Genomic DNA, 27,870 nt, shown 5'->3' with positions numbered 1-27,870 from the left:
ATTTAGGGTTGCCAAGTGCCTGGTTTTTGACAGGAAAGTCCGGTTGAAAAGGGGATCTGGCAACCCTAAATGGCACCTGAACCAAAAGTCCAGTTACCACGGGGTGGGGGGAGGTGCCAGGTCATTAACCCGCATCAGCTCCTGCTCAGCCGGGGCCGTCTCCTACTTGCAGGCAGGCTCCTTGAGACAATCTAGCAGGTGACAAGGGTGAGGAGCTAGTGTCAGGGGTGGAACCTTAGGGAGAAGAGGTGGAGAAGGGGCATAGCCTGGGGGAAGAGGCAGGATGGGGTGGGTCCTTGGGGGCAGAGGTGGGGCAGGGGTGGAGCCTCGTGGTCCAGTTACCAACAATTATAAAGGTGGTAACTCTGCACCATAGCTCAAGTCTCACCAATGGATCCTAGAATGCAATCCCAGGATACAGGCTGTTATCGAAACCCTAAACTGTGATGTAGTACATGGGGTAGTTTGCTGTGCTGTACTATGAGGTAGTAACTCATTCCTTAGGGATACCTAGTACCGGGAGATGTACTCTTTCTACCAAAAACTCTGTTCTATTTGCAATTTTTAGTATTCCAGGTCTTCATTTATTCCCTCCAAGGCAATGCCTATCACTCTGACTGAAGTAAGTGGCTGATGTCATTAATCATAGAATCATAGAATATCAGATTTGGAAGGGACCTCTGGAGGTCATCTAGTCCAACCCCCTGCCCAGAGCAGGACGAATCCCCAACTAAATCATCCCAGCCAGGGCTTTGTCAAGCCTGACCTTAAAAACTTAGGATATCCTTTAGGAAAACTTTAGGATATAAAAATATCCAACCTAAATCTCCCCCACTGCAACTTGAGACCATTACTCCTTGTTCTGTCACCTGCCAGCACTTGGAATAGTCTAGATCCATCCTCTTTGGATCCACCTTTCAGGTAGTTAAAAGCAGCTATCAAATCCCCCCTCATTCTTCTCTTCCATAGACTAAACAATCCCAGTTCCCTCAGCCTCTCCTCATAAGTCTTGTGTTCCAGACCCCTAATCATTTTTGTTGCCCTTCGTTGGACTCTCCAATTTTTTTCACATCCTTCTTGTAGTGTGGGGCCCAAAAATGGACACAGTACTCCAGATGAGGCCTCACCAATGTCAAATAGAGGGGAACGATCACGTCCCTCGATCTGCTGGCAATGCCCCTACTTATACATCCCAAAATACCATTGGCGTTCTTGGCAACAAGGGCACACTGCTGACTCATATCCAGCTTTTCGTCCACTGTCACCCCTAGGTCCCTCTCTGCAGAACTGCTGCCTAGCCATTCAGCCTGCAGGCCTGCTATCTCCACCAGGTCCCAACCCAGGGCCCTGTGTGAAGCAACACCAGCAGGGTCCTCCCTACAGCAAGCCTAAGTCCACTGCCATTTCCTACCTATAGATCCCTTCAGCTTGGGGCATGGCCCCTCTGTCCAACCATCACTCATCAACAAAAAAGAGTCCATATGAACAGGGCCCTGCAGTAACTGCTGGTTCCAAAAGAGGGTGGTGGTCAGAGAAGGCTCTTTCTGTGGGCTTTGCTTGCTCTGTGGTCCCCTTTCAGCTCCTGTCCAGTTCCCTCTCTCCAGCAACCTGTCCACCACCCTCTGCCCAGGCTGCTGAGATCCCACTTAAGCCACTCCACCAGTCAGAACATGCTCGGAAGATCCAGAGGTGTGGAGCTACCTGGGCCCAGTGTTGCCTTTTAATCCCTTCAGGCTCAGTGTGGGGTTTGTATACCCCGTCACCGCACCATCTGATCAGAAGGCTGCAGGTCACAGCTTACATAGCACATAATAGTGTGGCTACAGTCAATAAAACTTTATTTACATTAGTGGGAGGGTAAATTTTTCAAACGTGCCTACATGCGTGAGGCTGCTAAGTGCTTAAGAGCCTTTTTGAAAATGGGACCTAGGCACTTTTGTAAATTTTACTGATAGTCTTATTACTATGAGTCCTACTAGGGCTCTGCATTTTTTTCTCATTCATGTCAATGACATACCAGTTTTCTATAGCCAAAGACTGAACCATAACAATGCCGGCTTACAGCTGCCAGAATACAGTTGAACCTTATTAATCCACACACAAAACCCTAGCTATCTCCCCAAGTCTCAGCAGAGATGTATTAGCAGAAGTATGTGGTGAGGTCTCCAATTATTGAGACTTCATTATTTTTACAAAGTATACTACAGAATATTTATTGGTACATCATAAAGTATTAGCATAAATAATTAAAACTGGACTAGAAATTGTCAAAATAAATGAGTAAAGAACATTCACTAATGGAACAACCCTGCTTTTTAATTGTGTTGATTCACTTGGAGGCAAATCCAAGCTGATTAGCTGGGCCAACCACTAAGCAAATGAGCAGGAATAAGGGTTTCTTCCCCCCCTCCCACCGCAGTGCAGCTACAAAGCCACTCCAAGAAGGCTACTGCAGCCTAATGGCTAAACACCCAAAAGCTCTATTGTTGCAGGGGGAAAGAATGGGAAGATCCATGCAGTTGCAGAACCTCAAGCCACACCTCAGCCTGTCCAGCCCCGTATGCTGCCACTCCAGGGCTGCCCCCTAAACAGCTGATCTCCATGTTGAGCACATCTGCACCCAGCCCCTCCCCTTGCACAGCAGAACCACACCAGTTCCGCTGCTTGGAGAGGTTCCATGTACTCACCCATCCCCTTCAGCACAAATCCCATAGAACTCAGTGACAAAACTAGCACTTACTTCATGGAGTACAGGATCAGCCACTTGTTCGCTAAAGGTCTGATCCTGCAATGCTTTACTCAGATGAGTCATCCTTTGCTTTCTACTGAAGATCAAATGCAGCTTGAAATCTGTCCTGCTAGCTCTCACAATATGTATTATTTTTCTTAAACCCCCAGCTCTTGGAGTCATGTGATCAGCTGAGAGTCTCAACTTTCTTTTTTAAGTAAGCTTCAATCATGGTTGCCAAGAAAAACTTGAAAATGGGACCCAAGTGTACTCTAAAAGCAAATAAAAAGAACCCAAAATGTCCTACTTTTTTTTTAAAAATGCATAATTTTGGGGGCCTGAATCTTGCTTTATATATATATGGTTTGGGTTGGCAATACAGAATCTGTAATTTCTTTAAGGCAAATGTCTGGGTTTTTACAATATTCAACAGTGCATCTAATTAAATGAGTACAAGGCATTGCACCCTAGTTTGGGGTTGTCATAAATATAAAGGGAAGGGTGACCACCTTTATGTATACAGTGCTATAAAATCCCTCCTGGCCAGAAGCAAAATCCTTTCACCTGTAAAGGGATAAGAAGCTAAGATAACCCCGCTGGCACCTGACCCAAAATGGCCAATGAGGGGACAAGATTCTTTCAAATCTGCAGGGGGGGGAACAAAGGGTTTGGGTTGTCTGTGCGATGCTTTTCCCGGGAACAGATCAGGAATGCAAGACTTACAACTCCTGTAAAGTTAGTAAGTAATCTAGCTAGAAAATGCGTTAGATTTTCTTTTGTTTAATGGCTTGTAAAATAAGCTGTGCTGGAGGGAATGTGTATTCCTGTTTTTGTGTCTTTTTGTAACTTAAGGTTTTGCCTAGAGGGATTCTCTATGTTTTGAATCTCATTACCCTGTAAGGTGTTTACCATCCTGATTTTACAGAGGTGATTCTTTTACCCTTTCTTTAATTAAAATTCTTCTTTTAAGGACCTGATTGATTTTTCATTGTTCTCAAGATCCAAGGGTTTGGGTCTGTGTTCACCTGTACAAATTGGTGAGGATTATTATCAAGCCTTCCCCAGGAAAGGGGGTGTAGGGCTTGGGGGGATATTTTGGGGGAAGACATCTCCAAGTGGGCTCTTTCCCTGTTCTTTGTTTAAAACGCTTGGTGGTGGCAGCATACTGTTCAAGGACAAGGCAAAGTTTGTACCTTGAGGAAGTTTTTAACCTAAGCTGGTAAGAATAAGCTTAGGGGGTCTTTCATGCAGGTCCCCACATCTGTACCCTAGAGTTCAGAGTGGGGAAGGAACCTTGGCAGGGGTTTTGTTGGGTTTTACAATTATCTAGGTTTATTGGTTTTAATAATGTAAGAACAAAACAAAAAAAAATGTTTGTTTTTAGGTGAGAGCCTTGAGTACACGATTAACCCAAAGCTGTGGACAGACATTTCAGAATAATATATTTTTTCCCATTTTTAACCCTTTCCTTCTCAATGGCAGAGTTTATACTCATTGATAACTTGGACCTCATACAACTCTTGTTTGAAAATGCAGCTGCACATATTCCACTAGTGGATTGTTTCCCCCCTTTGATGAGCAGTATCTACTGGCTGATCAGAGTTGTAACAAACTTGCATTACACAGTCAGCCACGGGCAGGCAACTGATCTATAGGCCACCAGCACAACCTCAATGGGACCACTATAACAGGGACTACTGAACTGTAATCAGAGGTTGATGAGGTACTTGCTGGTGCTCTGCAAAGATATGGCTGACTGGTCACATGATGCTGGCTCCTCTTCATTTCCAACAGCTAAGTGGCATTAAAAGAAGCTTATTTCAACAATACTCAGCACGGCCTAACTGTGCTCCCATTGATGCTGATGGGAGCTTTACCACTGGCTTCTGTGGGAGAAGAATTAGGCCAACATTGAGCTCTTTTGAATAATCACAACCTAAAATACTTCCCTACTTGACCTATTCCATGTAAGCAATTGTTGTAGTTCCCACAGGAATGTTACAAAATTGCAAATAGGAGGGGAGGTGTCTCGAAGATACTCTCTCTATTGAGGGGTTGGTCGAAAAATGTCCACAAATATCAATGGAAAATTGGGTTTTCAACTAAACAAGAAATGTTTGCAAAAAGTGTCTGCTTTCTGCGGAAAATTTCAACGTTTCATAAAGAGAGAGAGAGAGAGTGTAAATATATATAGATATAGTTCACTTAAACTTTCAGGAAGCCTTTGATAAGGTCCCTCACCAAAAGCTCTTAAGTAAAGTACGCAGTCATGAGATAAGAGGGAAGATCCTCTCGTGGATCAGTAACTGGTTAAAAGATAGGAAACGAAGAGTAGGAGTAAATGGTGAGTTCTCACTGTAGGAAAAGGTAAATAGCAGTATCAAGGATCTGTACTGGGACCAGTGCTGCTCAAAATATTCATAAATGATCTTGAAAAGGGGATAAATAATGAGGTGGCAAAGTTTGCAGATAATACAAAATTACCCAAGATAATCAAGTCCAAAGCTGACTGCAAAGAGTTACAAAGAGATCTTACCAAACTGAGTGACAAAATGGCAGATGTACTTCAGTGTTCATAAGTGCAAAGTAGTGCACATTCGAAAACATAACCTCAACTGTACATACCTAAATTAGCAGCTACCGTTCAAAAAAGAGATCCTGGAGTCATTGTGGATAGTTCTCTGAAAACATCCGCTCAGTGTGCAGCAGCCATCAAAAAAGCTAGAAAGTTGGGAACCATCAGGAAAGAAATAAATAAGACAGAAGGTATCATAATGCTACAATGCAAATCCATGGTATGCCCACACCTTGAACACTGCATGCAGTTCTAGTCTCCCCATCCCAAGAAATACTATAATTGGAAAAAGTACAGAGAAGGGCAATGTAAATGATGAGGGGTACGGAACAGCTTCCATATGAGGAGAGATTAAAAGACTGGGACTGTTCAGCTTGGAAAAGAGACGACTAAGGGAGGATATGAGACAGGGCTATAAAATCATGACTGGTGAGGAGAAAGTGACTAGGGAAGTGTTATTTACCCCTTCACGTAACAGAAGAACCAGGGGTCATCCTATTAAATTAATAGGCAGAAGGTTTAGAACCAAAAAAAGGAAGTACTTCTTCACACAACGCACAGTTAGCCTATGGAACTCCTTGCCAGATGATGTTGTGAAGGCCAAAAATATAACTCAGTTCAAAAAAGAATTAGATACATTCATGGAGGATAGGTCCATCAACGGCTATTAGCGCAGATGGTCAGGGATGCAACCTCATGCTCTGGGTGTCCCTAAACCTCTGACTGCCAGAAACTGGGACTTGATGACATGGGATGGATCACTCGATAAATTTCCATTTTTCATTCTCTCTGAAGCATCTGGCAACAGCCACTGTGAGAAGACAGGACACTGGACTAGATGGAACTTTGATCTGACCCAGTATGGCTGTTCTTATGTACACATACATATGCACATGCAGCTATACGTACTTATACCCACACACACCTCACCCCAACTACCAAAAAATTACAGTTTGGAAATGACCCTGCACTGCCCCATGGGAGTTATAGTTTATGTGATTCATACCTCCTTTCTCCTCTCTGGGATGGATTCCTCAGCCAGACTACATCTCTCATGAGACACCAGGGCCAGGGACTCCGATGATGTTCAGCAAGAGGGAAGACCACGGTGCATCAAGGGAGATGTAGTCTGGCCCATAGAGGAGAATGAGGGCAATCAATCATCTGAATTACAACTCCCATGAGGCAGTGTAGAATTGTACCTTTTGGGATTTTGAATTGAAAGTTACTTTTCCAACGAGCTGTATTATTAAGATATAGACACACTGTGAGGAGGTTTGAGAAAGCTTGGTCTAGGTCACTGAGGAACTTGTCAGATGCTAGGTGGACTCGAGTTCTGATAGACACTGAGAAGACACTACATAGTTTCAGAAGGAAAGATGGGGTCAATTTCTTTGGATCCAGTTCTCCATGTGCAGAACAAGAGAGGAGATTCACAAGAAAACACACACATGTAATAACATCTGTTTCTGTGACTCACTGTTCCCTGTGAAGACCGCAAACCAATGTTCCACATCAAGAAATATGCCCCTCACCCAAATTAATACCTGAGCCTGCAAACACTGTCAGGTGCAGTGTTTACTGCCTTGGGACGTTTCATTGACCAACTTCATTAGAACTAGAACTGTAATAAACATTACGGACCTGCTCCAGGACCCCTTGAAGGTAATGTGAGTCTTTCTATTGATTGCATTGGACTTTAGCTCAGGCTTTATCAGAGCAATTTCCGGTCGTAAGCAAGCGCCAGGCCTTTAAGTTGTTCTTGGGCAATAGATTTGCACATATTGCAATTTCCTTTTTAATTTTTAATCATTTTTTGGATTGTGAGGCTACCCAAAAGCTCTAGTCCACTTTACTGACCGAGCAGTAACATTTCATTAAAATACACAGTTTTTTTTAATGATAAAAATCACAACAAATAGGCACTCGTTGAAATGTTTTGGATCCTATCACCCACCCACACACCCCGAATAAAATGTAAACAGCTATTTGTGTCTCTGGCAAGGCTCAGTCTGAGGCGTTCTCCTCTTTCTGTGAGAGGAGCAAAGCTCTGCAAGTCACTAACAGATTTCCGAACAATCTTTCATTTCTTTAATTTTTAGAGTTTTGCTTTTGTAGGGTCTGATCCTATGACATGCTACATAGATTGTAAATTTTTTTGGTTCTGTGTTTGTACAGTGCCTTGCACTGTGTGGTTCTAGGCATGACTAGGGCTCCAAGAAGATACGGTAATACAAATAATTAAATAACAAGTAAGTGTTGAATGCCCACAGAATTCAATTGCACTTAGCGTCACACAAGGTTAGGTCCATACTGAACACTAATATAATAGGGCCAGATTCTGGAGCACTGAAAAAGATGGGGGATGAGTGGGCAGGATCCAGACAAAGCACTCCCGTGGGTGGTTGGCTGGGGAGCAGCCAGGGCATCCACCAAATGTGCCAAGTCTCAAGAGTGTGCTTTGCTGTGTTGGGAACTTGTTCATGCCCCCTCCCATTACACATACACTGTTTTCAGCAGCAGGCTCCAGATGGAAGAGCACTCTGCCTCTTTTTAAAGGAGCAGCAAGATGTGGAACAGAGTCCATTCCCCTTAGGCCCTCCTGAGCATAACACCCTTTCCTGGATCACCTTCACAACCAACCCCACTCTACACCCACCATGCCCCTGTAGGGTTCGTACAGCACAAAAAGGGTTTTGCCTTTAATGTGTTTGGGTTCCTAAGTAAGGGCCCAATCCAATTCCCACTGAAGTCAATGAGCATAGGATTTGTAGCCTGATCTATCAATTATGTATTAATTATACTGATTACTTAAGAATCCCCAGTTATCACTTTGAGGGTTGTCAGGTCCTTGTCCCAAGATCAGGCCCAGTATTATTCAAATTATTATATAACTGGGAACCCCGATGTGCACAGCTGCAACACTCACACTATAGGAACTCTTCTATATTCACAAATAGTTTATTAATACATTTAGCACAGTCACAAACACTCTAACTCAGTTAGGTAAATAGAGCGACTTCTGAATGTACATCTTTCCATCCGTATTCTAGCACCATCCCTTGCAAGACAACCGGAAAGGTTAGCCATTATCTTCCTCATCACCATTACCTTCCGCCACATCACCAGTGGTCATCATTCTGGCACCTCCCGAGGGCTACATCTCTCTCTCCTACTGCCCACAGGCTGGGATGCAACTTTGATAATATGTTATGCTGACACCACTATATATAATGTATATTCAGTAGGGGGTTTTCCTCTTTTCCTTATTTGTATTTCCTCATCCTACTAATGCTGAGGTGTCCTTCTTCTATAGTTTAGTACATTGATATGTGTGACTAACATTTCAGCTCATGATCATACCTGTCTGCTCCTGCTGAAGCAGATTTGCAGTTATTACGTCCCATGTTCCTTGCGGTCTCACTTACAGGAACATTCTACCTCCTACCACTGAGCAAGCTCTTCTTAGTTCCCAAAATCTAAAGGTAACTGTTAATCAATGCCAAGGGTTACAGCCTACTTAATCACACTTATGCTAATTTATGCTTCACTAATATCTTACAGGATACAGGCCTGTAGGTTTCATGCATTACGGCTGAATATAATAAAAGCAGTTAAATATAATGAAGGCAAGGCAGTGATATAGTAAAGGCAAGCTAGCCCTGTGGGCTACAAATTGGGCCATAAAAAGGTGCTCAAGAAAACAACTTGAGTAACTTGTGACAAATGCGAGGCCACGAAACTATAAAAAGCTATTTTATTTACTTTAGAAATAAGAGACCCTAGAAGTCTTCTTTAGTTAACTTGGGGACTGATCCTGCTCCCATTCAGGTCAATGTCAATGGGTAATCAGGTCCCAGGCCTGAAAGGTGCTGAGTTTCCACCTCACAGAAAGTGTTCAGGCCCTCAGTCCTTACTCATGTAAAATTCCCATTGAAATGAACAAACCAGATCCTGAGAAATGTTGAGCACCCATTATGCACAGAAGGACTGTAGTCATATCAGCATTTGGCCCATCATGTGTGTCTGGTAACTGGTAGATGCTATTCTTATATGGAGCTCATCCCCATGGTGTCTGAGCACCTAACAAGTTATTTTGGATACTTCTTCCAATATAGGAACTGTTTGCACAAGTAATACATAATAAGTGTGTATCACAGGCTCAAAAGATGCTAGATGCTTTTCAAATACATAAGACACATTCCTGCCCCCAAAAGCTTCCAATGTACAAAGAAACAAAGAGCAAATGATGGGTGGAGGAAAATGATATGATATACAAAGTGATCAGTGTGATGGCTAGTACATGGGTTAGTTTTACGGGGGAGGGAATTCTTGTAGGAGAAGGGGTTCTGAGATTTTGTTGATTTTTGAATGCCTACAAAACCAAGTACAGTTACAATGCTGTGAAAATAGGATTTTAAAGAGTGGTATAAATGAGGCAGAGTGGAGAATAGACAAATAGATTTTGGAAGTTCATTCCAATCATATAGGATTGCCTAGAACCAAAGTGGGTCACGACCCCTTTTTAATGGGGTTGCCAGGACTGGCATTAGACTTGCTGGGGCCTGGGGCTGAAGCCAAAGCTCAAGCCCTGCCACCCGGGGCCAAAGCTGAATCCTGAGGGCTTCAGCTCTGGGTGGTGGGGCTCAGGTTACAGGCCGCCTGCATGGGCCTGAAGCCCTGGGGCTCAGGCTTCAGTCCACCCTCCCGGGGTCATGTAGTAATTTTTGTTGTCAGAAGGGGGTCATGGTGCAATGAAGTTCGAGAACCCCTGGCCTAGAAGAAAATGGAAGTGATTGTGAGAGAAGGCTGCACATGGACTTCTCAAGTCTCTTCTCTCAAAAGTCTCTTAAGGGGGTCATGGTGCAATGAAGTTCGAGAACCCCTGGCCTAGAAGAAAATGGAAGTGATTGTGAGAGAAGGCTGCACATGGACTTCTCAAGTCTCTTCTCTCAAAAGTCTCTTGTCTTAAAATCAGAAAACAACAAATTAATCAATTATAAAATACAGAGCAAGAGATACAGGTTGTAACCTGCATCAAAGAGGTCTTCCCAAAGCTAATATATACCTAATGCATTCTCTATCAGTTGTCATAAGCTTTCCTAAGTCACATACCCAGTTCGAACCAGCTGCCCTACTGAACTGGAAAAACGCCACATTATCTAGAGCTTAGTTTTTCAAGTAGTTCAACCCTGATACTTTAAACAAAGCAAAATGGAAAAACAATGTCCTGTTTCATATGACGAACATCATGAAAAGAACAATCTAAGTTAAATGAGTAGGAGGGGAGGTTTAGCAGTAAGTCAGTATTATACCACTACACAAAAACTCATCTCAATAATGAACCTGATTTTGCACTCCTAACTTAATCAAAACTCCCATGAACTACAGTGGGAGACTTGTCCAATGGCAGGATCAGAGCCTTAAGCTCAATGGCTCTACTCATGTGAGTAAACACTATTTGTATGCTAAGAGTTGGCAGGCTCAGGCCACGGATCCACAATCTACACAGACTTGAGGACTTTACTTGTCTCTGATAAAACAACCAACTCCAGCAATGACTCCTCAGGCTTCCTGCACAGACATTTTGTACACTATGCTTTACAGCATTTTTTAAAACCAGTGATATCCCATATCCACACTGCTTTGCAACCGCATCCATGCAACATTCTAAAACATTGATTTTAGTGGGACACTGTCAACTTAAAAATCATATGTTGCAAACAAATGTATTTGTCTATGATACTAATAACATCTTACATTATTTTAAAATGCAAGAATTTTAGAAATCCAGCATGCGCGTCAGTCTTTATCTGTCCTTTTTGCAGTTCTCTCATTTTGGACAAGTGAAATCAGTTTCACTTTCAAGTCCTTAGTGATACTGTGGCTGGATTTCATACACTACAGGTGGATGTTTACTTGTTTTTAAAACTACTGTTTTAATGGACTTTTTTAAAATGTGCAAACATTTCTATTGGGACTTTGATTTTTTAAAAGCTTGTTTATAACTACATTTAACATTTTGGGCTAGATTTACACTGACATTGTCCCTTTAAGCACTTTGATCCTTAAAATCTATCATAATTAGTCCTTGTTCCATCTCGTTTCACCAGCTTTCATAAAATAGTTTTCAATATGTGTATTCAAGAGAATGTATTTGTACAAAGACAAAAGAAAGCCTTTTAAATAAAACAGCCTCTCATTTTAGAAATCTTGATGATAGCAAAAAAAAAAGGCATATTTTTAGCCCATAATGAGATCTTGGTAATTTTCTCCTTGTTCAGAACAAGTTCCAATGAGCATTATGCCAACAATGATAAAGCAAAACAGTGGCATAATATGCATCTTCTATGAGAAACTCCCACACCCCTTTCAGGGTTTTTAGCCTTTAAAATTATGTTAACTCACATGTGCACTGGCTGGATGACTTTATATTCTCTTCTACAGGGCCAGTCTCCCTGAATCCAGGCTCTCTACGAATACCCTAGTTACCAGCCCCAAGACAAAGCCAATTCCATTCAGCACCTTTCTCCCTGTTTTTCAGAGCTCTCCATGTATCCTCACCACTGCAATCGACTGCTCTTGCAAGGGATTGTTTTGCACGCGTGTGTTCTGGTGGCAACCTACCAAAGCTTCCAACTAGATCAGCTGGACTTTCCAGGCTGCAGGACACAAGAGTGGGGCACCTCTTGGACCTTCGATCAAACCTCCACCAGTTATTAGAAGAGCAACACAAAAGAAAACCACAACGGAATGACAACACAACCCATCTTCTCCCCCCTGCCCTGCCCCCGCGGAATACAACCACGATAATCCCAGGTACTCACACGAAGGCATGATACAGCAGCGCCCAACCTCTGGGTCTCTCCAGGGCATCATAGATTAAAGTTTGGATCCTCCTGTACTTGGCATTGTTCCTCTTGACAGGTCTGCTCAGAGGTGTTTTGGCCAAAAGCCCAATCCCTTGCGGATTCCTCTTCCCCCCCTCTTCCTTCCCAGCTCCTTCCAGCAGCAGGGTCCCATCTTTATCCGCTCCAGCTCCCGAGGCCAAAGAACCTTGCTCCAGATCCCCAGACGCGAGTCCTACTTTCTTCTCGTCTTGCTCCCGGCCACCGGCGCTCCCCGCAGCTGCTGCCTTCCTGGACTTGAGTCCCATCTTTCCCGCTGGTCCTTAAAGGCGCAGCTGGAGGTAAGCAGCAGCAGCTTGCGGAGCCCCAATGCCATGATCCGAGCTCCCCTCCAAAAAAAAAGAAAAAAAAAAAGAAAGAAAGGAAAAAAAAGCCGGGTGGGGGGAGGGAATCACAGCGCTGTCAGGCCATCATCCCTGGAGAGGAGCCGCAGCCGGGGCTAAAGCAAAGACATGATGGCAGGAGAGAGGCGGGCGGCAGCAGCCCCTGGCCCAGCAGGGGGGTGACACCATCGCGGAGTTTAACGACTAGCCAGAGGCCGGAGTCCCGTCTCCTCCCTTCCCCTCCCCTCCCCTCCAGCGCCTGCCCGATGCCTGCGAGCACCCCCCCCCCCGACCCCCAAGCCTCACGCTAGGGAGTGGCCCATTGTATGTCCCCAGCAAATAGCAGCGCGCCTCTGTGTCCCCGCAACCCCCAGCCCCGGCGTGTCGAGTCATTCATTGTGCACCGGGCATGGAGCCTGCCGGCGGCGGGTGCTGCGTGCCTGGCAGTTTCGCCCATGGGCCGGGGGAACCGCCCCCGGCCCCACCCTTTGCAAAGCGAGCCCTAAATGCCCAGGCAAAGGCCGGGCTCGGGGTGCTCACAGCGGCTGGGCAGGGAGATCCCCGCGCCCGCCACGGGGAAGACCCCGCTTGGGATCCCCCAGCAGCGTCAGCCGCCCCCCGCTGCAGCCGCGGCGCGGGGGATTCCGCCCGCCCCACCCCGGGCTGCCCACCGCGGGCGGGACGCGGCTGGCTGGGCAGGGTCTGGCGCTGCGGCCGGGGCCGGGGGGCGCAGGGCGGCGAGGGGAGGATGGGAAGGAAGGATGGCGGGAGAGGAGGGGCCCGGGCGCGGCCTGCCTCCCGCAGAGGCTGCTTGGGGGCGGGGGGCGGTGAACCCAGCCCCGCAGCCGCCGCCCTCCGGATCGCCCTGCGGCAGGGAGGCGGCTAAACAAGCAGCGGCCCTAGCGCCAGGGGCCGGTCCCGCTTCTGACCCCGTAGCCGGTGCCTGCCCGAGCCCACAGCCGGTTCTGTCCCTGGAGAGGAGGTGCCTGCCCCCCTCCAATCCCACCACCCCGGGCCAGACCTGGTTCTGTCTCTGTACCAGGAGCTGCCTGCCCAACCCCAATTCCCCCCGCCGCCCCATCCCAGGCCAGACCCGGTTCTGTCTCTGTACCAGGAGCTGCCTGCCCCCCTCCAATCTCACCACCCCGGGCGGGACCCGGTTCTGTCTCTCTATGAGGAGGTGTCTGCCCCCCAATAATCCCAATCCCCCCATCACAAGCCAAAACCAGTTCTGTCTCTGTACGAGGAGGTGCCTGCCCAACCCCAATTCCCCCCATCCAAGGCCAGACCCGGTTCTGTCCCTATAGGAAGAAGTGTCTGCCCCCCTCTAATCCCACCTCCCAGGCCGGACCCTGTTCTGTCTCTGTATGAGGAGGTGCCTGCCCACCCCCAGTTCCCCCCATCCCAGGCCAGATCCGGTTCTGTCCCTGTACCAGGAGGTGCCTGCCCCCCTCCAATCCCACCACCCCGGGCCAGACCCGGTTCTGTCTCTGTATGAGGAGGTGCCTGCCCCCCACCCCCTCAAATCTCCCCACACCCAGGCCAGACCTGGTTCTGTGTCTGTAGGAGGTTGTGCCTGCCCCCTCCCCCAGACCCAGTTCTAGGGTCTCCATATATGATTTCCCCCTAAAGGTGTTCTGTCCAGCCACATACTGCTTCTACCAAGCCAGACTTGGCTCTGGCCTAGGAAGTGCTTCCACTGCCCTAATGCCTGTTTTGCATCAAGGTGCGCTTCTAAATCCTAATCTCAGGATTAGCTAAACCTGTACAGTGTACATAGGCCACACTGTCAAAACCCTAAGTGCTAAATCTGAATGTACATCACATCCTTACATAGGAAGTGGAGAAAAATGAACAGTGCATCACAATTTCAAATTGCGACAGCGAATGTTCAAACCCAGATGCAGACTAAGGGGCGCTAATTTATCTTTCCCTGCCAAATAGGGTGACCAGACATCCCGATACTATTGGGGACCATCCTGATATTAGGGGTTTTGTCTTATGTAAGCATCTATAACCACAACCACCCCGAAAAAAAGTGTAATCTTGCTATCCACTCACCCTACTGTCAAAGGGATGTAAAAATGTCAAATAGCAATGGATGATAGTACCAGCTCCTTCGGCTTTTCTACCCAATACAATAGGGAGAGAAATTAATAATTTCGTTTCAGTTACAACTGCTCAAGCAGTTTAAGCCCTAAACCTGACCAGCACTAACTTCCAGATTCTCATTATCCAGTTTAAAAAACCATCACTATGTTCATAAAAATGTTTAGAATTGCCCTGCTGCATGCATGTACACATGGAGTCGTTACGGTGTGGGAACTGCCACAAACACTCATTTGTGCTCACTGCGAAGCAGTTAAGTAGCAAAGAGGGTAATCCTCTGATTTCAGCAGGCTTTGTATCAGGCCCAACGGGACTGTGCTGTTCTTCTGATGGTGCTGATGCAAAAGGTCTGATCCTTCAGTATATCTTCTGGCAAAACTCGTTTGATGTCGGGGGAAGTTTGCCTGATGGAGCACTCCAGGGTAAGCGCTATTATGTGTTTTGGCCCGATGAGGCATTATGCTCCATCGTTATTATTTATTATATGTTTCTGGCAGCACTTAACGCATGCTAGCGTAACAGCTAGCACTTTGGCTGACAACGGAGATTTTCAGAATCAAATACATATGTTTCTACAGCTGAAGCTACAGAGCCAGGCTTTGTAGCTGGGGGGCTGTAACAGATTCATGTTCTCTGTGGATTAGGCACAGAGAGGGACATGTGCCATGCACTGACCAGTGGGTTACACCATGCTCTTTCCAAACAGAAATAAGGATTGTAAGGAGCTTACATTCTAAAGTCAGACTGAGGAACAGTCAGAGGTTAAGGGAAAGGCATATGACTTAAGTAGGTCGAGATGATGCTTGGCTGCATCTTGGGCTAGTCATTACAAATCTTCCAGATTCCTTGTGGTTAGCCTGGCAGAAGTGGGTTTTGAAGAGGGACTTGACTACAGAGAAGCACTGTATTATCAATGATCTGAAAGAAAAGATAAAATCATTTGCTGGTAAAGTTTGCAGAGTACACACAGTTTGGTGGAGTGGTAAGTAACAGTGAGGACAAATCAACCGTAGAGCACTCTGGATCACTTGGAAAACTGTACACAAACAAACAACATGCATTTTAGTAGAGTCAAATGAAAGGCCATACATTTAGGAACACAGAATGCAGGTCATGCTTACAGGATGGGGGACTGCACCTTGAAAAAACAGTAACTCGGTGTTGTATTAACCAGGCAAGGTACTAACAAGCTTCAACAGGACTTTATCTTCAAAGTGGAAACCTCTTTACTCAGCTGCTGCTGCACCCTCGGTAGCTCTCTCCCAGCCTCTCAACTCCTCCCCCCTCCTTCCTGTTTCTTGTCCTTTCAGACTCCCAACAGCCAGTGCTCCCAATTCTAATAATTACAAGCAACATCTAAACACCACATTCCCTCCTCTCTTAAGAAACTCTCCCAATTAAAATAAACATTATTGTTTTAACCACAGGAACAAATACGAAACAAGACACTATACTGTTGGGAGAAATATTACACTGTAGATACTACATAACATAGTCTCTAGTCCAGACAGGAGGTCGTCTGGGTCTGACAAGCCATCTCTCAAGCCCCGGTTCCAGTGCAATGTCTTGTTGTGTTGCTACTACGGTGAAGTCATCCAATGCAGACTGGGTGTTGGCATAATCTCCTCTTGGTGCACAGGCAGGTGCAAGATAAGAAGCATTCCATACCCGCCCATCAGAAAGTCGATAGCTGTAATGTCCCTTCTTCTCTATGATTTTAAGAGGAGCTGTGAATTTATGGTCCCCTTTGCATAAAATTCCATGTTTTCGTATTCTAATGAAGGAACCACACTCAAACTTTGGTTCCTTAGCACCCCGCCGCTCGTCTGTGAAAGCTTTAGACTTTGCTTCTGTTCAACTGTTTTTCTCACATCATCTTCGTTTGGGGCATCAGGTCATGCCTTTAAAAATCCAGCAATGTTCAGTTAAGTTTCCCATGCAGTAACTCTGCGGGCGATCGTGTAGCCTGGTATGCTTGCAAGAAATCAGCAGTGAAGGTTATCCACAATCGCCCTTCCAGTTTAGCCGTTTGCAAACTCTCTTTCAAACTTCTGTTAAACCGTTCGATTTCCCCATTGGCTTGAGGGTAATATAGGGATAACCTTCTGTGTAAAATGTTCCTCTGTGCTAGAAAAGTTTCAAACTCCAGGGAAGTAAATTGACTACCATTATCTGAAACCAGTTCTTTGGGGTTACCTTCCCTGCTAAAAACTGAAGAGAGGAACTTAATTACTGTAGCAGAAGAGATTTGCAATGTAAACGCTATCTCAGGCCATTTACTGAAATAGTCTATTAAAGTGATGGCATAACGGCAGTCACTTGGAGCAGTATCAAAGGGTCCTACAATGTCAATCACCACTTTTTCCCATGCAGATTCAGGAAGAGGAACAGGCTGTAATGGAGGGGCACACATCACTGCTGTCTTATCATGCATTTGGCAAGTCACACAGGATTTTAGGCCAGCCTGTGAAATTGTATGCCCCAGAAAGGAGAGTTCAGTTTGTCTAAATTTGCATTTGAACCTATTGAGCTGGAGGCCTGCTGTGCTGATGCAGTTTAGTACAGACTGCAGTTTATTGTCATGCTCCTAAGAAGTATTTCCAAACACAATAATATCATCCAGATAGCACTGAACTCCATGTTGATTCTTCAGAATCAATTACATCATTTTTTGGAAGGCACTTGGGGCAGATGCGAGACCGTATGGAACACGTTTAAAACGAAATAGTCCCTCATGTGTAATAAATGCTGTGGTGTCTCTGCTATCTTCATGCAACATAACCTGGTGGTATGCAGTCTGCAAATCAAGAGTAGAAAACATCTTTGCTCCACGGCGTTCTGCAAATGCTTCTTGTATGTGAGGAAGAGAATGGCTGTCAATCACAATAGCTTTATTTGGCTCCCTTAAGTCCACACAAAGGCGAATGCCTCCATCCTTCTTCTGCATCCCTACTATAGGTGAAACCCATTCCGAGGAGTCGATCTCTTCAATAATGTCCTCTTGAACAAGTTTTCTAAGTTCCTCTGAAACAACTTCCCTGACTGAAAATGGTAAGCGCCGTAACTTCTGTCGTACAGGCATCACATTCCGCATTTTAACTTTATGCAGAAACCCATAAGCACAGCCGAGTTTCTCCTCCACCTGGTGTTGGGTCCCAGCTGAAACTGGTGTGTGTACCGCAAGAGTGTTTTGCTGAGGAAGATTAATTCATCCATGAACTATCCTGAGATTTAAAGCAGCCAATAAATCTCTGCGAAGGATAGGAGTGCCTTTGTGGACAATGTAGAACTCTGCAGTTACACAGCAATCACCAAAAGTAACTATTACTGGCAGGCAGCCATGTACTGGAATATGGTTCTTCAAATAGCACACCAAGTGAAGTTTGGGTTCAGTAAGAGGCACATCTTTAAAGTAATGCAAATAGATGGAATCAGGTAGTATAGATACTGCTGAGCCAGTGTCTAACAGTAGCTGAATAGAGTGTGGTTTGCCTGAGGGTATGGCGGAAACGTTTACAGTGCACTTTATCTGTTCTGGAATATGTGCAGTAGTGATTTTGTCTACGCTCAGCACAGTAATATCTGGTATTGTAACTGCATGCACCTGTTGATTGAACTGGCTGCTGCGACATACTTTAGCAAAATGTCCAATCTTTTTGCAAAGATTGCACTGAGCTACTTTTGCCAGACATCCTGTGTAGCTTGCAAGGTGTTGTGGGGATCCACAGTGAAAGCATGCTTTTACTGTATTTTGAATTTGCTGATTCGGTGGGGTTTTATTTGTTTTCCTCTTGCAATTGTGTGTCTGCAGAGGTAGTGAACTTTTCTGCAGAGGAGTCACAGCCTGGACTGTGCCTCCTGTATCCATGCTCATTATTTTGGGTTCCACTGTAGCTGTCTCAATCTAAGTAGCAATGGTTATTGCTTTTTCTAGTGTAAGTTGTGGTTCTAGAAGTTAGCATTCTCTTACATGAAGCATGGTTGTTTTCTCAATGAGCTGGTCTCTAATAATCTCATCTGCTATATTCCCAAAGTCACAAGTTACAATCAGACTCCTCAGGGAAGCAATATATTGCTTTATAGGTTTCCCCTGGTTTCTGCTCACGCTGGCGAAATCTGTAGCGATTAGCTACTACATTCACTTTTGGCACAAAAAAATTCTTTAATGCAGTGAGTGCAGTCTCATATTTATCGTCTGCAAGGGAAAAGTGTAAAATATATGCTGCCCCTCTGCTCCAAGGCAGTGGATTAGCAGAGCACGCTTTCTTACTTCAGAAATCTCTGTAGCACTGATTGCAAGCAGATAAGTCTCAAACATATGGATCCAGGTAGTAAAAGCAATTGGAGGCTCACCTGGGCTTTACAGAAAGGGTGCAGGTGGGTTCAGAGGCAGAAGATCCATCCTCGTCGCCAAAATGTTGTATCAACCAGGAAAGGTACTAACAAGCTTCAACAGGACTTTATTTTCAAAGTGGAAACCTCTTTACCCAGCTGCTGCTGCACCCTCGGTAGCTCTCTCCCAGCCTCTCAACTCCTCCCCCCTCCTTCCTGTTTCCTATCCTTTCAGACTCCCATCAGCCAGTGCTCCCAATTCTAATAATTACAAGCAACATCTAAACACCATACTCAGGAAAGGATTTAGGGGCCATAGTGGACAAATAACTGAACATGAGCTCCCAGTATGATGCTGTAGCTAGGAGGACTAAGTGTGATCCTTGGATGAATAAACAGAGGAATACTGAGGAGTAGGGAGAAGGCATTAACTGTATTGAGACCAGCAGTGAAATGCTGCATCCATTTCCAGTGTCCACACTTTAAAAGGTGCTGCTGAAATTATGGTGAAGAGCCACAAGAATGATTCACAGACAGGGAGAAGATTTGATACTAGAGAGGTCTTTACCCTAGCACACAGTGGTATAAACAAGATCCAATGTCAGGAAGTGGAATCTAGACAACTTCAAACCGAAAATAAAGATGCCATTTTAAAAAGTGAAGGTAATCAATCACGGGAACAACCTACCAAGTGATGTGATAGATTCTACAATACTTCAAGTCTTTACATCAAGGTTGCATGTCTTTCTGAAAGATATGCTCTTGTTTAACCAGAAGTTATGGTCCAGGTTATGGAGGAGGTCAGACTAGATTATCTGAATATTGTGCCAACACTTAAAGAGGGTAAATGGGATGACTTGAGTAATCATAGACCTGTCAGTTTGACATTGATGCAGGGCAAGATAATGGAGTGGCTGATAATGGTACTTGATGAATTAAAGGAGAGTAATATAATTAATGCCTATCAACATGAGTTTATGAGATCCGGTCAAACTAACTTGGTCTCTTTTTCGGATGAGATTACAAATTTTCTGGTAAAGGTAATAGTGTGGATGTAATAGACTTCTGGAAGGCATTTGATGTGAAGAAGAGCTCTATGTAAGCTGGAAAGCTTGTCTCTCTCACCAACAGAAGTTGGTCCAATAAAAGATATTACCTCACCCACCTTGTCTCTATAAAATGAACATGGAACACGTTGAATGAATTAAAAGCTGGATAACTGATTGGTCTCAAAATGTAATTGTAAATGAGGAATCCATTGAATGGGTATGTTTGTACTGGGGTCACGTAGGGATTGGTTTTTGGCCCTATGCTCTTTTATAAGCAGGACGGGTGCCTGCAGGCCTATATACTGAAAGCTGGTGTTCTTCCTGCTGATGCAGCGCAAGAATAGCCATGTTAATTTGAGGTTACTCATAAACACAAGAAATAACTCATTTGCCAAATAGAAAAAGACTCTACTTGAAGGCAAAGAACTACTAGCTCAGATTCTTGTCTCTATCTGATAAACACACAGTGCAAAAGTGGCTGGCATAAAGCTCGCTCTATTACTATTATCCTGGGCATAGGCTGAAGGCTGCTTTAATGTATGCTGGTTGCCAACAGCAACCAGGGACTGGCAGAAAATTTGGAATCCCTAAATTGCCCTCCGCCAGCAAAGGTGGAGGTAGCATAAGAGCCTCTATGCCAGGTTTAATACATCACAGGATCCTCTCCATGCACAAGGGTGATCCCCCACACATGCCATCAGTAAGGCTGGGATATCTACTGCCAGATTGTGCTGGCTCCCTGTTTTCAAGCTCCTTTAGGAACAGAGGGGAAAATAAATCTTAACCTCTACACAAAATCTCAATGTCATTAAAAGATCACCATGAGCCAGTTGGAGGATCCTCAATAATTCAGTCCTGCTTACCTGACCGGATCCACAGACTGTTGTGGCACACCATGCACTGAGCTTGTGCATTCTCAGCCTTGCACAGCCATTCTACATAGCACTTGGCCCGCACCCCATCCTGCAGTCCTTGAGGTCAATGGGAGCTGCACATGGCATAGGCTGAATTTATTAGTAGCTACCACAAGCGAGCTGGGGATGGGAGTCATGTGAGCCCCATGTAAATAAAGAGGACTATGGACCCTCGGAAGAGATTCCCAGCTTTCATTTGTGTAACCCTTCTGCCAGGTGTCGACAGCAGCAACTGATCAGTGGAATCTAGGACTTTTGACAGTCCTCCCCACCACAGAGACACTTCCAACAGCAAGCAGCAGCCTTTTCTCCCTCTCTTGCCTTCCTCGAGTTCTGGGCAGACTCCCTTTCCCAACTGAGCCTGACAGCAGTCGCGGTCCCAAGCACATTTAGGGCAGATGTTTTGTCCTTGTATTTTCTAACAAAGTCAATTGCAATGTATGGCCCCCGAACTCAAACTGTTACTGTATGTTCACCAAAATGCTCACAGCTGTCATGGAGCTACAGTGACAATGAGGCCTGGCCCATTCAGTGGGCTCTCCTTGCTCTGACTGTGACCGATGGTGAGAGAGAGCACCCTGGCCCGTGGACAGAGGTGCAAGTACAGTGGTATGGTACGATATGCCGTACCAGTAAGATATTTATAGCTGGTACTCCGTTCTGGAAAGACACAGGAGGAGCAGAACATGGGGCCACCAGGTGGCCCCACGCCGGCAGCTCCTCTGGCACAACTGTACTAGCCCAAGCCCCGCCTCCAGCTCTTCCATGCAGCTGCGTCTCCTGTCTGGGGTCCATACAGCAGCCCCACTGGAGGACAGGGTTGGGTCCAGTACAGCAGCGCCCAATGACCCCACATTCTGCTCCTTTCGCTGCTGCAGTTTTGGAGAGCCCTGTGATGCAGAAGTCTCTGGCGCAGCGGGAGGAGGACAGAGGTTGTCTGTAACTCTGAAATGTTTGTAACTCTGAAATGTTCGTAACTCTGAACAAAATGATATGGTTGTTCTTTCAAAAGTTTTCAACTGAACAATGATTTTATACAACTTTGAAACTTTACTATGAAGAAGAAAAATGCTGCTTTCTCTTTATTTTGTAGTATTTTACATTTAACACAATACTGTACTGTATTTGCTTTTATTTTCTTTTCTCTACTGCTGCCTGATTGTGTACTTCCGGTTCCAAATGAGATGTGTGGTTGACTGGGTCAGTTAATTCAGGTGTTTGTAACTCTGAGGTTCTACTATATATCACTCTAGACCTTGTTTAAAAATAGAAGTTAAAGCTGCTGAGTGACCATGTAGTTATCTTCAGTATAATTGCCTATCACATCAGGTACCAGAACAGCTAATGACATCATAAATATTACAGTGCCACATAACAATCAAACACCATTATTCTTTCCCCAAATGAAGAAACACATACTTCAACACGACCACCTTAGCTCTGCCCCTAGGATTGTTGGGGTTAGTTTTACATATTATTTTTGTGGTAACTAAATAAAAAAAACAGAACACAATAAGACAGTTCAGTAACAAGACTGTGCCAATCATGATGTCATATCCCTGTCCCCATGGCTTTCTGGTTCTTGTAGGTGTTATTACGCTGACGCAAAGGAAGTTACCAGGAATGTGATGCAAATGGAACAGTGTACAATGTTCCATCTGCAAGAATCACAATGTTCTAAAGCATCTCTCACATTAAGACTTCATTGAAGAATGTGAATTCAGGCCCAGTTCCTCACAAGAACTAGTATCTCAGTTTAATGGCATTCATTTCATGTGAGAAGGGCTTATATTCATTTGAAGGAAATTGAAAAAGTCTTTGTTCCTTTTAATTTCTTCCTGTTGTAATTTATTACACTTTCTCTATAGCCCTATTCAGTTCCCTCTTGTAACCTTGATCACTAAAGCTTAAAGAATATTCTTGCATTTTACTGACACATCTCTTTTCCTGTACTAATCTCCCTGTATACCAACAATGGAGTGGCAGATTTGTTTTAAGAGCTATTGATGCCACATGGAAATAATTGACAAATAGTCTACAGTTTAAAAACTCCACCGTCATCATTCTTCTTCCCTTGTTTTTTATTATTAGGGATATCTGCATTACAGGAACATCCTTGATTCTTAGGAGTTTGTGATCAGATAGAGAATAAGCAACTGGAAGTCATGGGGCCAAATTAATCCATGACTACAGTGGATTCAGGTAATTTGGACCATAATGCAGAAATAGTTAGGATATCACAGAGAATCATGACTTCAGATGGGGAATATGAAACAGAAACTGCTGAGTAGAGCTGTGCAGATCCTCAATTTTACAGTTCACTGGCCAAATAAAAGAAATTGTTTTGGGTCAACCTGAAACAAAAAAAATCTATTTTTTTCAGCAAACCAAAAAACGTGGAAAAAAAATGTCATTTTGGGTCAAACAAAATATTTTAATTTTTTTTTTTACTTTTTCTAAATGATTTTTAAATAACATTGAGGGCAATTCCAAACAAACATCTTTCCAAACAAAAAGGTGAAACAAAATTAACCGTTCTGACATTTCAAAAATTGCTGTTTTTTTTTTTACCAAAACCATTCACTAAAATTGACCCAAATTGTTTCAGTTGACCTGACTCCGCATTTTTCAGCCAAAAAGAGGGCTTTGCCCCAAAAATTTTGCCCAGCTCTACCGCGGACCTCTTATCAAACAAAGATGCCCATTGGCTGGTGGGCTGTTTCACCAGCCAGGAAAGAGATGTGCACATAATACTCATGCCCTTTTTAAGGCTCTTTCTTTAGGGCAGTGTTTCCCAAACTTCAGATGCCGCTTGTTCAGGGAGAGCCCCTGGCAGGCCCGTCCGGTTTGTTTACCTGCCGTGTCCACAGGTTTGGCCAATCGCAGCTCCCACTGCCCGCGGTTCGCCAGTGCAGGCCAATGGGGGCTGCGGGAAGTGGCGGCGAGTACGTCCCTCGGCCTGCACCACTTCCCGTAGCCCCCATTGGCCAGGCACAGCATGCTTTTGCTGTGGATCCCCACAACACCTTGCAAGCTACACAGGATGTCCAGCAAAAGTACCTCAGTGCAATCATTGCAGAAAGATTGGGCATTTTGCTAAAGTATGTTGCAGCAGCCAGTTCAATCAACAGGTGCATGCAGTCACAATACCAGACGTTACTGTGCTGAGCGTAGACAAAATCACTACTGCACATATTCCAGAACAAATAAGGTGCACTGTAAACATTTCCGCCATACCCTCAGGCAAATCTCACTCTATTAAGCTACTGTTGGACACTGGCTCAGCAGTATCTATACTACCTGATTCCATCTATTTGCATTACTTTAAAGATGTGCCTCTTACTGAACCCAAACTTCACTTGGTGTGCTATTTGAAGAACCATATTCCAGTACATGGCTGCCTGCCAGTAATAGTTACTTTTGGTGATTGCTGTGTAACTGCAGAGTTCTACATTGTCCACAAAGGCACTCCTATCCTTCGCAGAGATTTATTGACTGCTTTAAATCTCAGGATAGTTAATGGATGAATTAATCTTCCTCAGCAAAGCACTCTTGCGGTAAACACACCAGTTTCAGCTGGGACCCAACACCAGGTGGAGGAGAAACTCGGCTGTGCTTATGGGTTTCTGCATAAAGTTAAAATGCAGAATAATGTGATGCCTGTACGACAGAAGTTACGGCACTTACCATTTTCAGTCAGGGAAGCTGTTTCAGAGGAACTTAGAAAACTTGTTCAAGAGGACATTATTGAAGAGATCAACTCCTCGGAATGGGTTTCACCTATAGTAGGGATGCAGAAGAAGGATGGAGGCATTCGCCTTTGTGTGGACTTAAGGGAGCCAAATAAAGCTATTGTGATTGACAGCCATCCTCTTCCTCACATAAAAGAAGCATTTGCAGAACGCCATGGAGCAAAGATGTTTTCTACTCTTGATTTGCAGACTGCATACCACCAGGTTATGTTGCATGAAGATAGCAGAGACTTCACAGTATTTATTACACATGAGGGACTATTTTGTTTTAAACGTGTTCCATACGGTCTCGCATCTGCCCCAAGTGCCTTCCAAAAAATGATGTAATTGATTCTGAAGAATCAACATGGAGTTCAGTGCTATCTGGATGATATTATTGTGTTTGGAAATACTTCTTAGGAGCATGACAATAAACTGCAGTCTGTACTAAACTGCATCAGCACAGCAGGCCTCCAGCTCAATAGGTCCAAATGCAAATTTGGACAAACTGAACTCTCCTTTCTGGGGCATACAATTTCACAGGCTGGCCTAAAATCCTGTGTGACTTGCCAAATGCATGATAAGACAGCAGTGATGTGTGCCCCTCCATTACAGCCTGTTCCTCTTCCTGAATCTGCATGGGAAAAAGTGGTGATTGACATTGTAGGACCCTTTGATACTGCTCCAAGTGACTGCCGTTATGCCATCACTTTAATAGACTATTTCAGTAAATGGCCTGAGATAGCGTTTACATTGCAAATCTCTTCTGCTACAGTAATTAAGTTCCTCTCTTCAGTTTTTAGTAGGGAAGGTAACCCCAAAGAACTGGTTTCAGATAATGGTAGTCAATTTATTTCCCTGGAGTTTGAAACTTTTCTAGCACAGAGGAACATTTTACACAGAAGGTTATCCCTATATTACCCTCAAGCCAATGGGGAAATCGAACGGTTTAACAGAAGTTTGAAAGAGAGTTTGCAAACGGCTAAACTGGAAGGGCGATTGTGGATAACCTTCACTGCTGATTTCTTGCAAGCATACCAGGCTACACGATCGCCCGCAGAGTTACTGCATGGGAAACTTAACTGAACATTGCTGGATTTTTAAAGGCATGACCTGATGCCCCAAACGAAGATGATGTGAGAAAAACAGTTGAACAGAAGCAAAGTCTAAGGCTTTCACAGACGAGCGGCGGGGTGCTAAGGAACCAAAGTTTGAGTGTGGTTCCTTCGTTAGAATACGAAAACATGGAATTTTACGCAAAGGGGACCATAAATTCACAGCTCCTCTTAATATCATAGAGAAGAAGGGACCTTACTGCTATCGACTTTCTGTTGAGCGGGTATGGAATGCTTCTTATCTTGCACCTGCCTATGCACCAAGAGGAGATTATGCCAACACCCAGTCTGCATTGGATGACTTCACCGTAGTACCAACACAACAAGACATTGCTCTGGAACCGGGGCTTGAGAGATGGCCTGTCAGACCCAGATGACCACCTGTCTGGACTAGAGACTATGTTGTGTAGTATCTACAGTGTTTTCAGTGTAATATTTCTGCCAACAGTATAGTGTCTTGTTTCATATTTGTTCCTATGGTTCGAACAACAATGTTTATTTTAATTGGGAGAGTTTCTTAAGAGAGGAGAGAATGTGGTGTTTAGATGCTGCTTGTAATTATTAGAACTGGGAGCACTGGCTATTGGGAGTCTGGAAGTACAGGAAACAGGAAGGAGGGGGGGAAGTTGAGGAGGCGGAGTGAGAGCTACAAAGGTTGCAGCAGCAGCTTGGTAAAGAGGTTTCCACTTTGAAAATAAAGTCCTGTTGAAGTTTGTTAGTACCTTGCCTGGTTGCTACAACAAAAGGGCCACAAACAACACAAAATACAACACCTTAACTGCAAGTGTTGGTCATATTCCCAAGAGGCTTTTCCCAGGCTCAACCACACACCCACCACCTGTAACCTCCTAGGCCCTAGCTTCCTCTTCCTTATATATATGCTGACCAGCCATGTGATATGCAGGAAACTTGACTTTTTCCAGGCTGTTGTGTCTACCTTGTCACAATGCAAGATTCAGGCAAACTTCCCCAGTGATAGAAAGCAGTATCGCCAGCCTCAAATATTCAAAAATCAGACGACTGCCTTTAAATTAAGACATTTTAAAATGAATAATTTTGGAGAGGGTTTTTTGTCCTTTCGTTTCTGAACTTTTTGGATGCACTTGCTTCACTTTTTAAAGCTTTCGTCAGCAACTAAGAAGTTGGAAACTTCCTTTTAAAATAAATAACTCAAGCTGAGATGCTCATGCACTATTTTGATCCTAGAAGTTACAGCTTTAAAAAAACCCAACTCTTAATATCACAAGACTTATGATCAACTTGCGAGCGTTGGTAACACTAAGGAAGGGAAGAACATGTACCAGAATTGCTTCTACCCAGAATGATTTTCCACACATTATCAACCACTTTTGAAGCTGCTGAGTGGTTCTTAGTGTGACAGAGCAAAGGGTCAGCTTTCTGACTGGAGTCAGTACATCATTCTGACCCATAGGAAACAAAGGGTAGGAATAAATGGCCAGGTTTCAGAGTGGAGAGAGGTAAAATAGTGGTATCCCCCAGGGGTTTGTACTGGGGCCAGTCTTAATCAACATATTCATAAATGATCTTGAAAAGGGGGTAAACAGTGAGGTGGCAAAATTTGCAGATGATACAAAAGTACTCAAGATGGTTAAGTCCCAGGCAGACTGCGAAGAGCTACAAAGGGAACTCACAAAACTGGGTGACTGGGCAACAAAATGGCAGATGAAATTCTATGTTGATAAATCCCAACTAAGCATACAAAATGATAGAATCTAAATTAGCTGTTACCACTCAAGAAAGATCTTTGAGTCATTGTGGATAGTTCTCTGAAAACATCCCTTCAATGTGCAGCAGCAGTCAAAAAAGTGAACAGTATGTTGGGAATCATTAAGAAAGCGATAGACAATAAGACAGAAAATATCATTGTGCCTCTATATAAATCTATGGTACACCCACATTTTGAATACTGCGTCCATCTCAAAAAAGATATATTGGAATTGGAAATGGTTCAGAAAATGGCACCAAAAATGATTAGGGACATGGAATGGCTTCCATATGAGGAGAGATTAATAAGATTGGCACTTTTCAGCTTGGAAAAGAGATGACTAAGGGGGGATGTGATAGA

At 44.4% G+C, this 27,870-nt stretch overlaps 1 protein-coding gene and 1 long non-coding RNA gene across 3 annotated transcripts in view; one reads left to right on the top strand and one right to left on the bottom strand.

Annotated features, from left to right (window-relative positions):
* Positions 1 to 12,801, bottom strand: part of KCNQ3 (potassium voltage-gated channel subfamily Q member 3) — a 272,480-nt gene extending 259,679 nt beyond the window's left edge. The window contains exon 1 of one of the 2 annotated variants that reach the window (XM_048841688.2): positions 12,131 to 12,801. In XM_048841688.2, coding sequence (XP_048697645.1) covers positions 12,131 to 12,459 — 329 coding nt within the window. In that variant the 5' untranslated portion in view covers positions 12,460 to 12,801. The remainder of the gene's footprint in view (positions 1 to 12,130) is intronic. The other variant, XM_048841689.2, reaches the window with a different exon arrangement.
* LOC142070939 (uncharacterized) overlaps positions 12,417 to 27,870 on the top strand; it is a 90,410-nt gene continuing 74,956 nt past the window's right edge. Inside the window, exons 1-2 of the long non-coding RNA XR_012666870.1 lie at positions 12,417 to 12,492; positions 14,931 to 15,065. This is a non-coding gene — a long non-coding RNA (uncharacterized LOC142070939). The remainder of the gene's footprint in view (positions 12,493 to 14,930; positions 15,066 to 27,870) is intronic.

Source organism: Caretta caretta, chromosome 2, assembly GCF_965140235.1.
Source record: "Caretta caretta isolate rCarCar2 chromosome 2, rCarCar1.hap1, whole genome shotgun sequence".
In the NCBI taxonomy this organism is placed as follows: Eukaryota; Metazoa; Chordata; order Testudines; family Cheloniidae; genus Caretta; species Caretta caretta.
This window is presented reverse-complemented; position numbering and strand designations above follow the sequence as displayed.